Source organism: Pleurodeles waltl, chromosome 5, assembly GCF_031143425.1.
Source record: "Pleurodeles waltl isolate 20211129_DDA chromosome 5, aPleWal1.hap1.20221129, whole genome shotgun sequence".
Taxonomy (NCBI): domain Eukaryota; kingdom Metazoa; phylum Chordata; class Amphibia; order Caudata; family Salamandridae; genus Pleurodeles; species Pleurodeles waltl.
In genome coordinates, this window is record NC_090444.1 from 1,429,572,436 (window position 1) to 1,429,592,944 (window position 20,509).

Sequence of the window (20,509 nt, forward strand, 5' to 3'; positions counted from 1 at the left end):
TTGCACAGCCGGGAGGAGAACGTGCACAGGCTCCCACTCCCTGTCAAGTTCTGAACCATCCCACTCAGACCAATCACTACACTGCTGTCAGGCTGGTGACAGCAGTGTTGTGATTGGCTTAGGAGAGTCTGGGAGCCTGTGTGCTGCCGGGAGTCAAGAAGAGGACGGAGGAGAGTCGCAACCCGTCCTCAGATAGAACAGGTGAGTGTTTGTTTTTTATTTCTTTTTTTTATCCCCCACCACGCCTTTTCAGTAGAGCCATCACTGCCAGAGGAACACATAATGTCTGGGTGGCCTCTCCGCCCTTGCTCATTTTTAAGGCCAGCAGAACTTCCTCATATTCAAAGATCAGCATCAGAGAAGACCCAGACTTAATAATGAAATTTACTACTATAGGTACCTGGTCAGGACAATTTGTAACATAGTGTAAATGCCACTGAAATAGTCCACCCAATGGGTGATCATGATGCTATTATCTATTTCTGTATGTGGAGACTCCTTAAAATAGGTCAAATTAATTAACTTCGAAAAGGCTGTAATATCCTTCTTAATACTGAGACTTATTATCACAGGCTTCTTATTACATAATGGCCTTCCTAGTTTCTATGGTAGGTTTATACTTTTGTCTACACCTGAGATTTTCATCAAAGTCCTTGGGTGATTTGGTTAGGGCCCTGTACAAATTCCTATTTTCTTTAAAACAGGCCTTATTACACCAACACAGGTATAAATTATACTACGGACTTTTCATAACCTTATGCCATAATATGTATTTGTATCAATGTAACAATGTGCCAAAACATACCTTTATGCCTTTCATTCCTGGTTTTCCTGGTATGCCGTGTTCTCCTGGTATCCCCTAGGAAATTCAAACATGTAACTTAGATTGCAGGTCATTATAGCATGATCAAAAGTGTAGTGAAACCAACTCGTCGCAGCCTGTGGGATGGCCATCTGAAGCGGGGAAAGCACAGCTTATGTAAACAACCCAGTAAAATCGGTATATGCAGGGTATATCTCCCTCCCCACTCTTGCAGTTGTTTCATGCTCTGTCTACACCTTATGTTATCTGTGACATAAGTTAAGTGTTGATAGCAACATGGCAGCAATATCCATTCCCTGTAGGAAAAAATATGTTTTAAACAACACCATAAAAAGCATACACGTTCTTAATGTATGAATTTGCAGCATGAAAAAAGAAATATTACACAGTGCGAGTGCTTGCAAGGAAAAAAACACAGCATTAAGTAAGTGTTGTGTGAATTATTGTCTGTGCCCTGGGTACTATTACTGTAATTTAAATGCTGTGCCTCATAAGGTTTTTCCCTGTGAGTAAAATTCAGAAAGACAGCACGGGAAATACTGCTAGAGTCTGCGTCGGGAAAATTTTGTTTGGTGTTCTAACTTTCGATAAAATGCAACGTGAAAATATTTTTTACTACGCTGGAGTTACCGACCATTGCTCTGGAATACTGAAGACTGTGCACATATATCACTAATTTCAGCGGGGCGGAGGGGGTGAGAGGGAGGTGGAGTCTTCGGAAAGAATTGGGGGACGGTTCGGGAATAAATTTACACATTTCAGCAGCCTAATCCTGAAACGGAGAGGACACAATTTATGCATATCACTAGTTTGGGATTCAGATGGAGGACGGCTTACCTTTTCGTGCACTAATGTGATTTGAAGAACAGATAGGTGTGTGTATTTCCGAAATTGCTGTTTTTACTAGATTGGATTTGCTCGTTTATTGAGTCAGTTTATTTGAAACACAACAGAGCTCTTCGTTGGATATGCATACGTTTGGAGAACCCAGGGATTCATTTGCAGATTTAGAGTTCTTTGAACAATTGGCCCAGTGAAAGAGAAGCCTAAAAGCATGGGGCGGGCAACGGGTTTATATTATTACCATACATTTAATCAAGGTGAGGCCCATGGAGAAGGCGGGCAGTTTTCATTGCCTTTTACATATTTTGACAGATTATAACTTTAACAGTAAAACAACAGGAGGCCTATACTATGAAGGGACTGATCAATAGTGGCAAAGTAAAAACGCCCAGAATTTCAGGTACCCCCACAAAATTGGGGTGCTATTATGAGACAGTGACCTAAAATGATCTACCTTGCCTGTTTTTACATATATTCCCTCATTACTGGGTCATCTGTCAGCCATACGTTCGACATAGTTTTGGCATGTGGAACCGCCCCAGTTTCATCAAACTTAGCATATATGAGTGGAGTAAAATCAAAGAGTGAAGAATCGGGCTGAATTGTATCTTACACTTCACCCGACTTGTGATCAGGCTCTAAGTGGTGCCTTGTAGAATATGCTGCATGATTAACGCAATGTGTGGTACCATCTAAGGATGCCATGTGATTCTGCAGGTAAAATCAGTTGCTGGCAGCTGTGTGAGAAATAAAGAGGCTCCAGTAAGATCTAGCAGATACTGGGCCATGCCAAGTGAAATAAGCTGAATTTGTCCCTCTGTATTTTGCAATCACCGAGTTATGTTCACAGCTCCCACACGTTACCTGCTTCTGGTTCAGAGCAGCAAACTGTAGGGGATAGGGGATGGTTTCTTATTTTCAGCTAGGCCCAACAAAAAGGCCTCACTTGTGGCTGGTCTTGTTCTTTGCCCTTCTCACCATTACCTACTACAGCACTGCTGCAGAGTTTCTGACCTACTGAGTTACTACACAATAATACAAGGTTTCTTTGCTTTTGCAATGTGCTTGGGTCTTGCAGACTGAAGTAATTCAGAGCTATTCTGTGTACGAGATGAAAAAGCGCGTGCGCTTGCATGGAGCTGGCTACTTCAGGATGAGGCTACAGTGAATGGGTGAGCCAACAGGGCATTGCTACTGTAAACAAGTTGGCATATCTGTTACACCATGTTGGCAGTGTAACATTTCAAGGATGTGCAAAGGTCTTTTTAGTGCACATAGGGCCAGATGTATCAAGAATGCATTTTGCGAATCGGAAATAGCGATTTTTAAGAAATCGCTATTTCTGAGTCGCAAAATGCAATGTATCAAATTTGCGATTCGGTAATAGCGATTTCTTAAAAATCGCAAATGCTATTACCGAATCGCAAATTGCGGTACCGGCCCCCATTCGCATCTATGGGGCTGTCGGCCCATATTTGCGAATATTTTGCATGTCCCAAATTGTGAATTCCTAACTGGAATTCGCAATTTTGGGAAATGCAAAGTCCAGGGTGCTGGGGGCCTTAGGTCCCCTCTGCTGCACCCCAAAACTTTGTTTAACAACATGTAAGGTGCACACATGCCAAAAGGGCATGTGTGCTTTACATGTAAATTTTAAAAATGCATTTGAAATGCATTTGAAAAATTTGCACATGGTTACCACCAAGTACAACTTTGTGGTAATAGTGATTCCTAAATGCCCAATTCGCGTTAAGGAATTGCTTCATACATGTGCTTTAGAAATCGCAAATAAGGATTCCTCATTTGCGATTTCTTATTTAAAGAGTCGCAATTTTCGACTCTCTAAACAGGGTCACAATTTTAAGGAATCGCCATTTTAGCGATTCCTTAAAATTGCATTCAGAATGCCTTTGATACATTCTGAAAGGGCTTTTTGCATTCGCATACGGGCATTCGCACCATTTGCGAATGCAAAAAGCTTTGATACTTTTGGCCCATAGTCTTTTGTGGATTCTGTTTAGTCTCAGTAGTTTGTGGTGTCTGTCACTGTTCCTACATTGCCACACTAATGTCGTTTTTCTATGCAAACTAGCAATAGTTCCTGCAAAGGCCAATAATTCTTTTAAGTGCTAGCTGGGACTAGAATTGCAGGTGCCCTTTTTGTGAGTTAACAATCACCATTTCCTTCTCATTCTTGGGCACCAAGCAGCTTACACTTACTTTGATGTGTAGCTGCCACTTCTTACTCAGTGTGCATTCTTTCTATGGGAATTCTGGTCCTACTGATTCCAGGGTAAGCTCTCCATCGGTTGCACTGGTGAATGTGAGGGTGATTAAGATATAGTTATGCGAACAATAAGAACATGAGATATATCTGCTGCCAAATGTGGATGACAGCATTGTGGGGGCAGTATGTGTGCTTAGCTTTCAGCATTTAGTGGCTTGTTGTTAGGAGTGGGGTATGCACCCAATGCAAGAAGGAACCACCACTTCTATTCAGGGTCAGCTAGATACACACTTAGAGATAACCTGTGCTCACCCTCTGGTAGTCTGGCACAGCGCAGGCAGGCTTATCTAAAGAGGCACTGTGTAAAGTATTTACATACACACACAGTAACACAATGAAAGCACCAACAAAAATACTCCACACAGGGTTAGAGCAATGGAGAATATATATCTGAGTAAAATGAGACCAAAATGACAAAAACCCAATCAGTAGAAGTTTGATTTTTTAAGGAATAAACCAAAAATAGTGCTTAGAAGTCAATAGTGCTAAAAGGCTACTTGAGGTCACACTAGAACAGAAGGTCAGGCTGACTGTGATGGAGGGTAGGCCGTCTACAGGACTCACACAGCCCACTGAAAGAGTACCTTGGATGGAGCAAAGTGTCGATGTCGAGGAGCAATGCAAAGGCAATAACTCAGTTCCGATCCATGCAGTCGGGTCGATGCACCGGTACTGAGCCTCGCAGTTGGGTCCTGTGTCGGCATCAAACTCCGTTGAGGCGAAGGCAATACATCATCATCGAGCCAAGCAGAGCGTCGTTGTTGGGTTGCACAGGCAGTAAAACCACTGTTGTCGACAGCCCCTGCATCGGTGTCAAGGGACGATGTGTCGGTTCTGATCAGCAAAATGATGATGATGCACCTGTTTTGTAGCAAAACAGCTGCAGTACCCAGGGATACCGCAGGCAAGAGCAGGACTCACAGATGGCAGCCCTGGCTCCAGACTATCAGTAGGGGGTAATCAGCCCTTTATGTGGTGGCAGGCACTTCCCTAATCAAGTGTATGTATCAGCTCCCATCCACCCCTTCCTGTCCAGGAAGGCCCATTAGAATGCAGGTGAATGCAGATGAGTGCTCAGATAAACCTAACCTTCCTGTGTGTGTGGCTGTCTAGAGGGAGTGGATAAAGTGCAGCTGTCGCCTACCCCTGATGTGTATTGGAGACAAACTACAAGGTACACAGACTATTAGGAGCACAGAAATGCTCACGTTCTAAAAGTAAAAAGAACAAATGATGAATGGAATGCATTCCATCCATCATCTGTTGATTCTTTTCACTTTCTAAAAGTGACATTTCTTAAACAGTAATGTTAAATCCGACTTTACCATTAAAGAGGATTTATCATTAGCATTCGAATGATATGAAACATGTGGTAACTACTACTTCCTGATCAAGAATTACAGCTTAAAAGGATATTAAGGAATTTCCAATACTGGCCTATGAGAGGAGAAGGCCTCACAGTGAGGAAAAACAAATTTGGGTGTTTTTCACTACCAGGACATGTAAAACTTAAAAGTACATGTCCTGCCTTTTACCTACATAGCACCCTGTCCTATGGGCTACCTAGGGCCTACTTTCAGGGTGACTTATATGTAATACAAGGGGAGTATAAGACTTGGCAAGAGAGTTTAAATGGCAATTCGAACTGGGAGTGATACTGCACAAACACAGGCTCTGCAATGGCAGGCTTGAGACAGATTTGAAAGGCTACTTGTATCGGTGGCACAATCAGTGCTGCAGGCCCTCTAGTAGCATTCAGTAGCATTCAAATACCACTTAACAAGGGGCTTATAAGTAAATTAAATATGCCAATTGTGGAGACACCAATGTTACCGTTTTTGGGGGAGAAGTACATGCACTTAAGCACTGGTCAGCAGTGGTAAAGTTCTCAGAGTCCTAAGGCCAACAAAAAGATACAGCAAAAATGTGAGGCAAACAGGCAACAAGTTTAGGGGAAGACCACCCTAAGACTGAGAGGTGTAGCACTTGTCTTCTGTAGTTAGTCAGACACCAAACTTCATCCACATTTGGGCTGATTCCTTTAGAAAGGGAACTCACACACCAGGTTTAAGTACTGATCAGCTTTCATTTGTTACATCTTGTAAAGTGGTCAAATATACTTATGATAGACTTGCTAAACATAACTGTGAGGCCTTAGGATCTGATACCACTTCCTCTGATGTCACTTCCTGTGAGGTCATGAGTTGTGATGCCACTTCCTGCAATGTCATACGCAATGTCACGTGCCATGTTGTGACTTGCGTTTAGCCTTAGTCAGTTAGTCCTCCCACTTTCTTTAGGACTTGTGCCCTAGTTGGTGCATTTTGATCAAGTGAAGCCCAACACACACAAAAAATAGGCAGCTGATCTAAACTATATCCACCACCTACCTAAAACAGGAATGGACGCCTAGAGTGCAAAACAGCGCTCATTAGCTGCTTTTCACTCACATACTGGAATTCGTACAACACAACTGAAACTGAGTTTCTTTGTTGCACTAACGCTTCAAATATATCCCACAAATGCAACATGAGGGGGGCGAGAATCGGGCCACACTGCAAGGAGGCATGCAAACACAGGTTTTTAACCACTATGAGCATTTCCAGCCTTCCCCTTCTATTCATTAATGCTGAAAACCGTGCCCCCAGCCTCACCTCTATCTCAAAGTCAGGCAAGTGAAGGCAGTTGCAGATGAGAGAGCAAAAGTACTCAATAGATGATAGATAAGGGATAAGATATATTAGGGCACAGATAGAGGTAGACTCAATTATAGAGAGAGGTAAAGATACTAGCAAATAGGTAAGGAAAGTAGTAAAAGGGTACAAGCAGGTGTAAATTGTAACTTGGTATAGGAAGGGGTTTGGTTACAATGTTCAGGATATGAGCAGAGATGGGAAGGTCAAGGTATGGCACATGGGGAGAATGGGCTTCGAGGTACAAGGGTAAAGGGTATATGTGAGCAAGAAATAAAACATACATTTAGAAAGGTGCAGGTAGGTGTGTAGGTATAATGTTATAGGCAGGTGGTAGAGAAACTAAGGTATTGTCAGTGGCAAGGGTGCTTGGTTGGAGGTTTTGGTAATTAGTAAATAGGCATAGGTAGGGCTAGAGGTAGTAAGGCATAAGCACTGGTTAAAGTCCTGTGGGGTGACATAACAATTTTAGGCATATTGGTAAAATGGCAAAAGATTGTAGGCTTGGGTGGAGAAATGATGGTATAGAAAGGGGCAGGGAAACTAGGATATAGGTAGCGGTATAGGTATAATGCTATAGACAGTTACAAGGGTATGGATGTGATACAAATAGAAAATTATAGATAGAATGGTATAGTTAGTGTTTTAGGTACAGGAGTATAGGCAGGGCTTTAAGATACTAAGGCACAGGTAGTGATGGAAGTAAAGTAGACAAGTGAGTTAAAGGTATAAGGGCATAGGCAGGAGAAGGGAGGTGTAAGCAAAATACAAAGTTGATAGAGAAGAAGGGCCACCAGCTGTGTTATAGGAAGAGTCTTGATGAGAGGAAAGATAGGAAGGAGAAGAAGGGGAGAAGGTGGGTAGACAGAGCGAGGTGAAAGAAAAACAAGAGATCTATGAGATCCTATAACGAAAAAGAGGGCAAGGAATTTTTCTACATGAAAGACATTCACCAGGATGGATTCAACCTCTCTGGAATTTCTTATAGTTGGAAAATTTGGAGTAAACAGATTTATGGAGAACATTTTTCCAGAAAGCGCTGCTCAAATATGATTTTCTCCAGAATTACATAGAATGGATATATGAAAACTATACATGTTTATGTCTAAGAACGTTTACAGAAAAGGGAGCATAACATACCAGATAGTTATATGTAATTTGTACCTTCCGTATTTGAAGGTAAACCTGTATGGCTAGCACCTTCGTACAGTGCTATTCATATAAACAGTACACAACTAGATGTTATACTTTTGCATTATACCATTGACCTGCTCTTTCCTCACAGTTTATTGTGACAAGCGTTTGTGGTAGATGTAGAGAGTCAAATTTAAGTACTTTTGAAGAAATGTTCTGTTTGAAAGGGACACTTTCCTGATGCTGGGCAAGGTGATATATTGCATGGATAGTGTTGGAGTGTAGTTATTATGATAAAAAATTAACATGAAATATTTGTGAATTAATGCATAATGATGCCGCATAGAAAATGTATTAATGTGCTTTTACTAAACGTGTGTTTGAAATGTGCCCACGGGGAGTGGCCATCAACGTATACAATGATAATTGAAACTGACTAATAATGAGATATTAATGTGCTAATGTATGATGTTGTATTAGTACTAAGAGTTATATCTTACGGTTTTGCTAATTAATCACTAGGCCTTAGTTAGCATGAGTCGGGGCCTAGCTGTCCGGTTTCATATTAAATGTGTTTTTATAACGTGCAATGTGCTGACTTGCTGAAGGACATGTAGCCGTACTTTTCCAGAAGACTAGAAGATGTGTGTAACCGTAGTAAATTCTTTCTCATGAGACTCGACTTGCTCAAGGAGACATTCTTGCCGAATGCAACAGTGTAAACTTGCAACAGGTACAAGGTCGCCTGAACTGGTATAGACAATGGAACTACTGACTGGGACTGAGAGGACCGCGAGAACATGAAATTGTACCTGACATTCTGCCCATTGGAGACGTCAATTACAGAAGCCAACAAACTACTTGAGAATTGTTCTGAGGTGACAATCTTAATGAGGCGACAAGTAAACCATTGGATGGAGATAATGGTGCACCAAAACTTGCCAAATTGGAAATTAGGGGACTGTACAACAAGTTTGATATAATCATATGACATAAGAAGAAATCAGTGATTACATGCTTTGCTATTGCCTAGACACTTTGTCTTAAAGACTTTGGGGGTCATTCTGACCTTGGCGGTCCATGACCGCCATGACGGAGGGCGGCGGAAGCACCGCCAACAGGCTGGCGGTGCTTCCTGGGCGATTCTGACCGCGGCGGTAAAGCCGTGGTCAGAAAAGGGGAGCCGGCGGTTTCCCGCCGGTTTCCCGCCGGTTTCCCGCTGGCCCAGGGAATCCGCCATGGCGGCGCTGCTTGCAGCACCGCCATGGGGATTCCGACCACCTTCCCGCCAGCCTGTTTCTGGCGGTGTCCACCGCCAGAACCAGGATGGCGGCACGGGTGCCGTGGGGCCCCTGGGGGCCCCTGCACTGCCCATGCCACTGGCATGAGCAGTGCAGGGGCCCCCTAACAGGGCCCCATAAAGATTTTCACTGTCTGCTTAGCAGACAGTGAAAATCGCGACGGGTGCCACTGCACCCGTCGCACCCCTTCAACTCCGCCGGCTCCATTCCGAGCCGGCTTCATTGTTGAAGGGGCTGTCCCGCTGGGCCGGCCGGCGGTCTTCTGGCGGTCGCCCGCCGGCCCAGCGGGAAAGCCGGAATGGCCGCCGCGGTCTTTCGGCGGGAACCGCTTGACGGGCGGCGACCGCCGACCGCCGCGGTCAGAATGACCGCCTTTGTGCTTTATCTCTTCGAATCATCCTTATTCTGCCTTGCCCGATTCATACTTTCCTCCTTATGAGGGAACTGTCCCTTATTGTCCTGTCTTGCTGAACTTTGCTGTGTATCTTGGATCAACTGATGTCCTGAGGACAAAGACTGACTCTGTATGCTGACTCATTACGAAGGGTAACTATATGATGATTAAATTGTAATTGTCTGTTTGCCTTTTCTTTCTAGGTACCAACTGCTATCTTTTGATAGAGACCATAGTTAGATATTTTCGAAATTTGTGTTGCTAAATTGTTTTTCATGAAGCCCAACATGGTAATGCTAATTCGAGGTTAGTTAAGGAATTCACTAAACGGACGCAAATAGACAAACAACTGAATCTATGCTTTGTTGAATAATGCGCTAATGATACTCTGCTAAAATTAACCCATGTTGACGTCGTGCTTTGTAGTAATGTTTATGATTTTTGCATTGATGAAGTCTTATTCGAGTTGCCATATTATCACCGTGTTGATGTGTTTTCTGGTATTGAGACTAATAAACTTACTCGTAGAGGTGTAATCAATAGGGAATAAATATCATAAATCATACTAAATCCGTGTGGTTATTCGCGACTGAGAGGTCTTGGTGTGTTTTGATTCTTACTCATGCCATTATCCAAATTGAATCGATTTGCTATAGTGAATATTGATGATGTTATTGATCTATTGACTGCTATGTTGATTAATTGTCTCGTCCTGAGGTGTCTTCAATCAGGGTCAAAAGATTCATTGGCCTAAAACAAGCCCCAGACTAATTAAATTATGTAAGACAGGACGCGTTAGCAGTTCTGGTAGCAGAGGAGGGTTTAGGCCCTTTGGGGCCCCAGGACGAGGGACCATTGTTTGGAATTGTTTTTTTGAGATAATACAAATTGGAGGTATGATGTGCCCCTAAGTCCCAAATGACTTTCCCGGAATCTCGGAGCTTGCCGAAGTGAGTTGGGTATGTTCTCTGCGTTCCAGTGATAGTATGAGGGAAGAAGAATTTGTGCTTGCTCAGCTTATGCATATTGCAGGTGAATTGTGAGGTTTGTGAGAATTTAGGCCAGGTAATGTTTTAGTAGAAGTGGGCGTACTCCGCAGTATGAGAGTAGGGAAGTCAGCGAACTTCATGTGAGTGTGGGGATTTAAGCTAAAAAATTGTCCACGTAGTTTGTTGGTGATGTACGAACCTGCCGTGGTCTAAGACTCCGGAGTATATTGATAAGTGTATGAGACACTTGGTTTATGTTGTAATTTGCGCGGTTTAATAAGTCAATCGGGCGTGGTTGACGAGTCGAGTTTGAGTCAAAATGTGTGAGTGAAACCTTCGATGGAGATTTGGTAAGTTCTAAAGTGCACTAGAACGGACCATTGACAAGTCGAAAGTGAAATTTGCAGGTCGAATGTTGCTTGTGGGTGCAGGATCTGAGAAGGAGAGAGTAGCTGCCGAGGCTTCAAGTGAAATCTCTGTGAAGTTCTGAAGCGATTGTGTTACCCTTCCTGCAGTAAACCGGCAAATTTGAGTTTGTTGTTAAGGTGCTCGCAATATATTGCATTAGTTTGTGTGGATTTAGAGTGAGGAAGACAAGCCGCAAGACTTTGTCAGCCGCAGTGACTGTGAGTGTGACGTAATTGGAGCCGCGCTGGGATAGGTCAGTTAGTAAGAAGGGTCGCGCACGGATTAGGCAGGCGTCCGTGAGAGGCAATTGGTTGAGAAGGTAGGCAAACAGTGTTCTGGGAACTAAAGTCACTTCCTGATTCGATTCTAAACAAAATAAAAGACGCAAAAATGAACTTTTTCAAGGCTTTAAAGAGTGCTTTGAGGGGAGATGCGTACATTACAGCGAGTGTGGGGGAGCCTACACCGCCAGAGGATACTCCGGCTTATTCCGTAATGGAGGAGTCGTGCCATGCCTTTGGCTAAAGCATTGGTGCAAATTGACAGAGAAAGATGGGTGTTTGGCGTTTCCAGAGAATGGAACCTTTAATATAGGGGTCCTAGAAAATTTGCGGAAAGCACTAAATGAGCAGAAGCTGCCTCCGAGACCAGCTCAGTTTGAGGCGTTAGCGATTTGGGAATTAATGGCCATACGACAGAGGCAACAGAAATTCGAGAGGAGAATGAGAAAAGCAGAAAAGACTCTAGCAGAAGCCAGATGGGATAGTGAGACCAGGATGTGGAGAAGGGAAATAATAGACGGAGTTAGGATGTTTCCGGCAATAACTCAAGAAGCCGAAACACAGGGAAGAAAGGCCACTTGTAAAACAGACAAGGGCTTTAGCAAGCAGAAGGAGACTCAGAAGTCTTGGGCAGATGCAGATAATTCGGATGGTGATGAGTTTCTCAATCAGTTATTACATGATCGACCACCACCATATGCCATGAATGACAATAGACCGAGTACTAATGCATGTCCTGTAAATCCAACACAAAATCAGGGAGCCACAAGCGCAGCACAGGCAAATAATGTTATCACATCAACTCCGATACAGAATGGTGCTAGTGTATCCACCACACCAGACACGCAGATACAGTTGCAGCCACCACCAATTCAGAGGCTCTACCCTGATGTTCCAGTATTAGAAAAGACTACGAGTTTGATGGTGCCGCCTGATCCACTATACACAAGATCAAAATTAATGCAGATTGAGCCAACTTCACATTCCAACTCCAACTCCAGGCTCCACCTGGGCCTCAGAGTCCCTGTCCTCTCCGAGGATGAACAGACTCCTTCTTAAAAATAAGATAGGGCTCCATCAGATGGCCATCCTTCAAGTCGGGGCATCTGGTTATGTGCCATGCATTCCTAGGGGGCGTCCTGATGCCCTGCTGCCCTGGTAATCCCGATGAGGGCTGATTTGACTCTTCGATCCTAGCTAGGGATCGAGGAGGACGGGTGAGTTTTCTCCAGTGGCCCCCTCAGTCACTCTTTGTGCACTGATTACAAGAAAGAGGGGTAGCCTTGCTCCAGATTAGTAGGTGCAGTGCACTTGGGACCCCCTTTGGGCCTGGTGATTCTCACCCAGGTGCTGCCTGGGTCTGCAGCTGCCTTCCAACCCAATCCAATGGACCTTTCCTTTGACCCTTGCCTCCAGGCGATCTCATAGACATACAAAGCTGACATCTTTGTTCAGGGGGCCTCCTTGGGGTGGTTTAGCAACACTCTACTGCGATTGAGAGGGCCAGGCTGAGCTGGGATTATGAATGAATGCCGCTAAATCAGACCCCTTCCCCACAAACCATAATGGCCTCTGGGCTGGTGCATAGAGCTGCTCACTCTGGGATTGGTGTGCAGCTGAAAAGGTCCCACCTCCATCCCCCGTAGTGCACCACATATTCTTGGGGAACCTGGTGCTAATTGATTTGTAGATGACCTGATTTTGGGTGACGGTTTAGTAAGTAGCAGAGCAGCTACCTTGCTGTGATCTATTGGCTATCATCCTCAGAGCTATGTGTTTGTCTCTGTCTGTAGTTGCCTGTGCCCCCTGGGATCCCTCTGCTGATAAACCAGTGTGAAGGACAGGGTGCGGGCCTGTAGGAGGCTGCCTCCACCACATGCAATATGGCACATCAGATCTATTTGGTTGTTGGATGCCCCAATACTTACATTATGTCAATACACTCTTTATGTCCTGATGTGTTATGTGCTGCAATCTATTGATATCACATACCACCTCATCGCCTGCCAAGCATTGCATCCTTGTGCACACATAGCCAAAGTGTATTGGCCTTCTGCTGTATGTTTTGGGGACCTGGAGCAGAGTCTGGCCTTTGGTAGCCTTTGCATGAAAATAACCTATAATGTAGCCTTTGGCTGTGGAGAAATAGGTTTCACTGGGAGCCTCAATATAGCCACCATGCAATGCACTGTTCGATCACAATGTCTGCTTTTCAATCAGGCTGTTTATTGAACTTAAGTAAAGACATAACCCTCTGTTCATGGCCTTGGCCATAAACATCTCAGGATGAGCATAGTGACAGTCCTGTGGCCTAGCCCTCATCCCTCTGCAGAGCCAGGCCCCATTCCCAATAACCACATCAGGCACCTTACATCTCCATCACTTTCCTTGTGGTTCAGCAGCAGGCTGAAAGGCATATGTTGCTGTTTTAGTCCTTGCATACACCAGATATTTCCAGTTCCGTAACTATCTCATCATCACTTTGAAGTCAGTGAAATATAAATTAGCCTAAAGATGGTGCATTTCGCATCTACTTTTTGGATGTTCCTCAGTTATATTACCTCCATGTGGTGAGATGATATGTGATGTTACCAGTGCTGTCATTGATGATATTTGTGATATCTTCTGCATCACCATGTGTGAGGTCATGAGCATTAAAGCACAGAACTGTAACAACTAGATTAGGTGGTCACAGTTGGGATATTCAGTTCCATTTTTACTGTTTTATTTTTATGAATTATTTTCTTAATTCAAGATGCTGAGATATTTCACAGGAAAACCACGTTTAACAAACCTGAACAATATTTGTAAGTGGCTTAGTCTTTGGCCTCATATTCATCCTCGAAGAATTACAAGGAGGATCTCTAAAGTTGTAATTGTATTGTATTGTATTGTATTGTATTTCATATTTATAAAGCAAATTCCCGCCAAGGCATTGAAGCGCTAAAATTCCAATTTTAAATCTCACACATACATTGGTTCTCAATTACAGCCAAAATGGAGGTTTGTTGGGTAGACATGGGATGTTTTACCTGATACCCATTACAAGGGTTGCACGCGGGCTCACTCATTTTGCATTTTGCTCTATCAAATATTTTGCCATGTGAGTTGCAAATGTTATGCTTTCAAATCAAATGTAGGGTGCAATGTTATTGTTGGACCTGGCCCTTTTTGCAGGGTTATCCCCAAACCTTTGCCTTCGTACTCCTGTTTGTTCTCACTTGTTTTGTTGGCTTTAGGACTCTGGGCACTTTACTACTGCTAACCAGTGCTAAAGTGCATATGCTTTCTGTCTAAAATGTATTGGTGATTGGTTTCTCCTTGATTGACATGTTTGATCTACTAGAAAGTCCCTGGTAGAGTGCACTATGTGTGCCCAGGGCCTATATATCAAAAGCTGCTAGTGAGCCTGCAGCACTGATTGTGCCACCCACATGAGTAGCTCTGCAATCATGTCTCCGACCTGCCACTTCAGTGTCTGTAGTTTTAAACTGCTGTTTCAACCTGGCAAGAGCACCCACTTGCCAGGCTCAAACTTTTCCTTTTATTACATGTAAGTCACCCCTAAAGTAGATCCACGCAGCTCCATGGGCAGGGTGCAGTGTATTTGAAAGGTAGGACATGTACTGATGTGTTTTACACGTCCTGAGAGTGAAATACTGTTAGATTTGTTGTTTACTTTTGCAAGGCCTATCTCTCCCATAAGGTAACATTGAGATTGCCTTGAAATATCTTTTAGGTGTCATTTCTGATTGAGAGCAGATGGAGATGTGGAGTTTGGGCTCTCTAAACTCACATTTTAAAAATATACATCTTTTGGTGAAGTTGATTTTTGAATTGTAAGTTTCAAAATGCCACTTTTAGAAAGTGGGCATTTTCTTGCTTAACTATACTGCACCTCTTCCTGTCTGCTGAATACACATCTAGGTTAGGATGACAGTTGGGCTGCAAGTGTATTCCCTATAGACAGTCACACGAAGGGGGCTGAGGTGTGCCCTGCATATCCTGATGGCCCATCACTAGGCTGATGTGTCTTCCTGAGCTAGAGTGGTGGGAGGAGCTGACACTTGAACTTGAATAAGGCTGTGCCTGCTCTCACACAAAGCAGTCTCCAACCCCCTAGAGTGTGTCTGGGGCCAGGACAGGGAAAGGCAGGTTTTTGTGCACTACACAGTCTTCTCATTAAGGTTTGCCTAATTCAAAGACAGAAATAAGTATAAATACTGGACCTCTGGCCCCCACATAGTTAGATTCCTCTGGACAAAGGACATTCTGCCAGAAAGAAAAGCTGGATGCTATTGGAGGGACTCCACTTTGCCTGTTGCTTTGCTTGGCTGTTCTGCTGCTTCTATCCTGGGAGTGAAAGGACTGGATGTTGCTTTATACATCCTGCTTACAAAGGTTCTCCAAGGGCTTGGACTGAGCTTGCCTCCTGTTAAGAAGATTCAGAGACATCAAATACTTCACCTACCTGCACATGGGCTCTCTTGCTGAGAGTCCTGACTTGCCAAGTGTTTCCAAATTCAGTTCCTGGGCCCTTGGGAGTGAGTTCTGGTGCAGCCAATAAGAAACCAAGTACATCGACTTTAGAGCAGCTTCGTAACTGGCATCGCTTTCCGACTCTGCACCACTGCCAGCACTGGAGTGGTCCCCACTAAGTGCAATGACCACGACCGACGTCGAAGGCCTGACGCCACAGCCGCATTGACTCCGAAGTCCTGCCACAGCGTGAGTCTCGAGTGCCATGTTGGCTCCAGCGATGACTCACCTTCCTGACTTCATGCAACATCTTTGTTTCCTCATCGTTTTCAAAGCTACTCTACCTGGGTTCCATGTGACTGTGACCGGAGTGCACTTCCTCGCAAGTAGCATCGGACTGTTGGAAACGACTCCGTCAAGATGGTTTGATAGCCCCAACTATTGTGTTTGTAAGCAATATACTAAGATTTATTCCTTAAACAACTGTATCTTTACTTGTGTATGTTGGAGTTTTGTGGTTTTGGTCTTGTTTGATTCCGATACATATTGGCTATTTTTCTAAACTGGTGTGGAGTCCCTTTGTAGTGTTATCACTGTGTTACTGTGTGTGTGTGTGTGTGTGTGTGTGTTTACATATACAAATACTTTACACAATGCCTCTGAGATAAGCCTGACTGCACATGCCAAGCTACCAAGGGGGTGAGCAGGTGTTATCTTAGCTGTGTGGCTCCCTTACCCTGACTACAGTGAGTGTTCCTACTTGAGACCCCATTTCTTACAATGGTGGTGTGTGGGATAGGACTTGTATTTGTACTTTACTTACAGTGATTTGTGTACACTACTTCAATATCGCTGACTTTTACACCCCAACGTACTGTTTTTCCTTCAGGTTTTTTTTTACTTCTTGAAACTTCACAACTTTTGAGTACTCATCTACAACAAAGTCTGGGGAGCCATCAACAATTGTTGCAGATATGGGCCCATATTTATACTTTTTTAGCACCACTTTTGCATCATTTTATGACGCAAAAGCAGCACAAACTTGAAAAATACAATTATATTTTGTAAGTTTGTGCCATTTTTGCGTCAAAAAGTTATGCAATGCGTCACTAAAAAAGTATAAATATGGGCCCTGGGGCCAGATGCAGGAAACACTTTGCGACTCGCAAACGGCAAAATCTGCCGTTTGCGACTTGCAAATGCGTGTTTCCAATGCAGAAATGCATTCTGCGAGTCGGGACCGACTCGCAAAATGCATTTCAGAATCGCAAACAGGAAGGGGTGTTCCCTTCCTATTTGCTATTCCTAGTGGTATGCAATACCATTTGCGACCGCATATGCGGTCGCAAATGGTGTCGCAGTTACCATCCACTTGAAGTGCATGGTAACCCACTCGCAAATTGGAAGGGGTCCCCATGGGACCCCTTCCTCTTTGTGTATGGACCCCAAATTATTTTTTCAGGGCAGGTACCTACCCTGAAAAAATACCAAGACTAAAGGTTTCGGATTTTTTTTTAAGTGCAGCTCGTTTTCCTTTAAGGAAAACAGGCTACACTTAAAAAAAAAAAATGCTTTATTTAAAAGCAGTCACGAACATGGAGGTCTGCTGACTACAGCAGGCTTCCATGTTGGCGAGTGCCCATAGTCGGTATGGGGCCGCAATTTGCGACCCACCTCATTAATATTAATGAGGTGGGTCATTGCGACCCCATACCGACTCGCAGACGGTGTCTGAGACACCGTTCTGCATAACATTTTGCGAGTTGCAAATAGCGAGTCGCTATGACTCGCTATTTGCAAGTCGCAAAATGCTACATCTGGCCCTTAGGCGGTCATTCCAACCCTGGCGGTCCGAGACCGCCAGGGTTGGGGACCGCGGGAGCACCGCCAACAGGCTGGCGGTGCTCCCATGGGCATTCTGACCGCGGCGGTACAGCCGCGGTCAGTGACGGAAAACCGGCAGTGTACCGCCGGTTTTCCGCTGCCCTGGGGAATCCTCCATGGCGGCGCAGCTTGCTGTGCCGCCATGGGGATTCCGACCCCCTTACCGCCATCCTGTTCCTGGCGGTTTCGGCCGCCAGGAACAGGATGGCGGTATGGGGTGTCGTGGGGCCCCTGGGGGCCCCTGCAGTGCCCATGCCAATTGCATGGGCACTGCAGGGGCCCCCTAACAGGGCCCCACAAAGATTTTCAGTGTCTGCCATGCAGACACTGAAAATCGCGACGGGTGCAACTGCACCCGTCGCACCCCTTCCACTCCGCCGGCTCCATTCGGAGCCGCCATCCTCATGGAAGGGTGTTTCCCGCTGGGCTGGCGGGCGGCCTTCTGGCGGTCGCCCGCCAGCCCAGCGGGAAACCCAGAATAACCGCGGCGGTCTTCTGACCGCGCAGCGGTATTCTGGCGGCTCCCGCCGGCCCTGCGGTTACCGCGGCCGGCGGGAGTCAGAATGACCCCCTTAATGTTTAAACAGGGGAGGCTGGATACCTATTCAATGCCTCAGCCCAAAAAGTTCAGCAAGGAGCTCAAATGTCCTATTAAAGGCCCCACTAGAAAGGAGAAGCTGCAAAAGGGGCTGCTGGCATGGTTGGCAGCAAAGGAGGCTGGTGAGCCCACAGACTTGCCAAGTGTTGCCAAATCCAGATCCTGGGCTCTTGGGAGTGAGTTCCGGTGCAACCAAGAAAAATGTAAGTACATCGAATCCAGAGAGACTTTGGAACCAGCGCTGTTGTCCAACTCCATGCACCGGAGCCGTTCTCCCTGCTGAGTTCAATGACCGCGATGGATGCCACCAAAGTCCCACCACAGTATGAGTCCCAAGTGCTGTGTCCTGACTCAGACTCCACCAGATCACCTATGGCCCAGTGGTGTGACTGTGACACTGCAAAGTCAGTGCCTCTCATCTTGACCTGCTGGATTCATCGACCCTTCCAGGTTGTAAGGAACCGAAGCTTCGCCACTAATGCCACATCACCTCCACTGCAACCATATGGAACCAATGTCTTACCTCCCCTGCCTAGAAGTAGGGAACTGACACCTCACCTCTCCGGTAGCAGTAAGGAACTCACACCGCACCGGCTCCAGTAATGCCCACCTCCCCAACCCTGTACAACATCTTTGTTTCCTCATCAGTTTCAAAGGTACTGAACCTCAGATGCATGCGACTCCAGGACCCACTCGCACTCACTCGTGAGTGACGTCAGACTGTTGGGAACAACTACATCAATATGCTGTGATACCCCCAGTTGGAGCTATTGTGTTTCTAAGATCTATGCTAATATATAATCTTTAAAAGTTTGTATCTTTACTTGCGTATGTTGGATTTGTGCCATTTTGGTCTTATTTGATTCAGGTAAATATTGGTTAAGCTTCTAAACTGGTGTGGGCCCCTTTTGAAGTGTGTTTTGCTTGTGTTTTTCTGTGTTACTGTGTGTGTGTGTGTGTGTGTGTGTATGTGCATGTGTGTTTGTGGGGGTGCGTGCATGTGTGTGTGTGTGTGTTTACAAATACTTTACACATTGCCTCTGAGATAAGCCTGACTGTTTGTGCCAAACTACCAGAGGGGAGAGCAGGGGTTATCTTAGCTGTGTGACTCCTTTACCCTAACTAGAGTGAGGATGCCAAATAGAGATTCCATTTTTAACAGTCATTAATTTAGAGCTATCATAACCCTCATGCTAACTATAGCCAAAGCAAAAAGAGTACTGTACATTATGTATTGCACACAGATTTGTATCCTGTCACCAGTACCATTTGATACCTGTACATACAGAAACTGTTTGCAAGGAAAAAACCGTTGTCCCTGTGAGGTTTCACACCGCTTGGTGAAGGGGAGAGCAGAGAGATGTAAAGGGTCAAAAAGTTGCATATTACACTGAATGTTGCTTGGAATTTTTTTGGTAAATGAGAGCTCCAAAACCACCAGTAGGTCAGTGAAAAAGAGTACCAGCGTAACACTCTAGTAATCCTCTCAATGTAGGCAAAGTAGTGAAACAATTAATGAAAGCATCCTGTTTGAAACTTCTGAGGAAACCTATGTCACCATGCTTAGTACACACATGTTAAAAAAGGACTCACACAAGCTATACTATCTGAATAATATAAGGGCATTTAACAGATAGTGTGTCCAAAGGTTAGTTTGTCATCTAATTCACATGAGGATTCAATATTAATCCTGGGGAAACAGTGATCAGCTTCCCAAGTGTACTCATAGAAACCTTAGAGACTTGCAAAAAATAGTACATCTACTCCCAACATTAAAGGAAATAAACACATTCAGATCTACATGGCAGATGCAGAGGTCGCTCCTTGTCCTATCTAGCAGGGAAGGCACGGAACACGCTACCTTTTCATCTATGGACCTCCCCATCTCTTCCAGAGTTCTGAAAGTCCCTAAAGTCTTGGCTAATCAACTGGACCATGCCAGAGCCTGGATTCCCTCACGAGTAGTACTCTACAAGTCTACTACTGATTGAATAATTATTTTTTAGAATCAGCTTAATATTGGTAATTTTTACATAACCAGCAGGGGCCCATGAAGATGAAGGTATTAAAATGATTTGGATATTTGAAAAGGTATTCTTCCAGCACGATAGCAGTCACTTAAAATCTTCATACAGTCTTTACAGGTGATATAACATGACTGAAGCAATGTGACAAAGGCTTTATAGTGTAAAGCTGTGGTCACTTTAGTCAAGAGTAAAATGTTTGCATGGGTTCTGGTATTTATTAAATGTAGGACATCGATAGTGCTGGCTGAAAAATCACTTTTTTCAAAATGATGTCTTTTAAGTCATCCCTTAAAATGCAGGCACAAACACAAACTTAAATTTTGTACACCATTGGAAGTTTGCATTTTATTTAGTTTATCAACACTGTA

At 44.4% G+C, this 20,509-nt stretch overlaps 1 protein-coding gene across 1 annotated transcript in view; it reads right to left on the reverse strand.

The window, feature by feature from the left end:
* Nucleotides 1-20,509, reverse strand: part of COL19A1 (collagen type XIX alpha 1 chain) — a 2,318,824-nt gene that overhangs the window by 552,943 nt on the left and 1,745,372 nt on the right. The window contains exon 27 of the mRNA XM_069235722.1: nt 806-859. Coding sequence (XP_069091823.1) covers nt 806-859 — 54 coding nt within the window. The remainder of the gene's footprint in view (nt 1-805; nt 860-20,509) is intronic.